The sequence below is a fragment of the Mandrillus leucophaeus genome, unplaced genomic scaffold, assembly GCF_000951045.1.
Source record: "Mandrillus leucophaeus isolate KB7577 unplaced genomic scaffold, Mleu.le_1.0 Scaffold530, whole genome shotgun sequence".
Taxonomy (NCBI): domain Eukaryota; kingdom Metazoa; phylum Chordata; class Mammalia; order Primates; family Cercopithecidae; genus Mandrillus; species Mandrillus leucophaeus.
Genome location: NW_012105698.1, coordinates 1,236,017 through 1,236,942, shown reverse-complemented (window position 1 = coordinate 1,236,942; position 926 = coordinate 1,236,017). Strand labels below are relative to the sequence as shown.

At 41.9% G+C, this 926-nt stretch overlaps 1 protein-coding gene across 1 annotated transcript in view; it reads left to right on the top strand.

The window, feature by feature from the left end:
• The window catches only part of PECAM1 (platelet/endothelial cell adhesion molecule 1), a 111,725-nt gene that overhangs the window by 76,837 nt on the left and 33,962 nt on the right, over window positions 1-926 (top strand). The window contains exon 13 of the mRNA XM_011997113.1: window positions 290-343. Within this exon, the coding sequence (XP_011852503.1) occupies window positions 290-343 (54 nt within the window). The remainder of the gene's footprint in view (window positions 1-289; window positions 344-926) is intronic.

The following is a 926-nucleotide window of genomic DNA, read 5'->3' as shown; positions in this document are numbered from 1 at the left end:
ACCCAGGAGGAAGAGGCTTCAGTGAGCCAAGATCGCACCACTGCACTCCAGCCTGTGTAACAGAGCAAGACGTCGTCTCAAAAAAAAAAAAAAAAGAAAAAGACTACACAGTAGGTCAAATGGAGGCCACAGGGAGACCAACGAGGGGACCCAGGACTCAGAAACAATGCTGACTGTCACTACACTGAATAAATCAGACTTGACTTTGTTGGGGGCACTGAATTTTTAAAAGGTTTTAGAAAACTAGAATTTCCCTTGTCACTCATCCTACTTGTTATTTTTCAACTAGGTCACAATGATGATGTCGGAAACCACGCAATGAAACCAATAAATGATAATAAAGGTAATTATCTAATTACATGTTTTTATTAGAACCAACTTTTACATTAAAAAAAAAAAGACTCACAGGAAAAGAAAACTAAAACTTGAAGGACTGTGGATAATTTCCCACCTCTCTTAATGACCCTGTACCCAGCTGATGCGTCAAGGGAGGTGGCTAGTTGCTTTCACCAGAGATGCTATCTAGTGTCCTCAGTAGGAAAGTCACCTAAATCAAAGTAGGGAAGAACTGGGTTATATCCAAAAAACAACTTCCTGACTCATAATGGGCTACTGGGTAAGGCAGTGGGACCTCTTTTCTCTTGGGTATTGAGGTGGTGATTTTTAAAGACAATTGTACTGCTCTCTTCTGCCAGAAGCACTGAGGGATTGGACTAAATCATTTTTCAAAATTCCTTTTGCTCTGGGCTGCTGCCATGGGAGCTAAGGCTCCTAAGGAAGAGAAAGGATTCCGTTAAGATCTCTTCCTTTCTTTCTTTTTTTTTTTCTTGAGACAAAAGTCTTGTTCTGTCACCCAGGCTGGAGTGCAGCGGTGCGATCTTGACTCACTGCTAACAGTCACTACGGTAAAGTCACGGTCTCCTGCC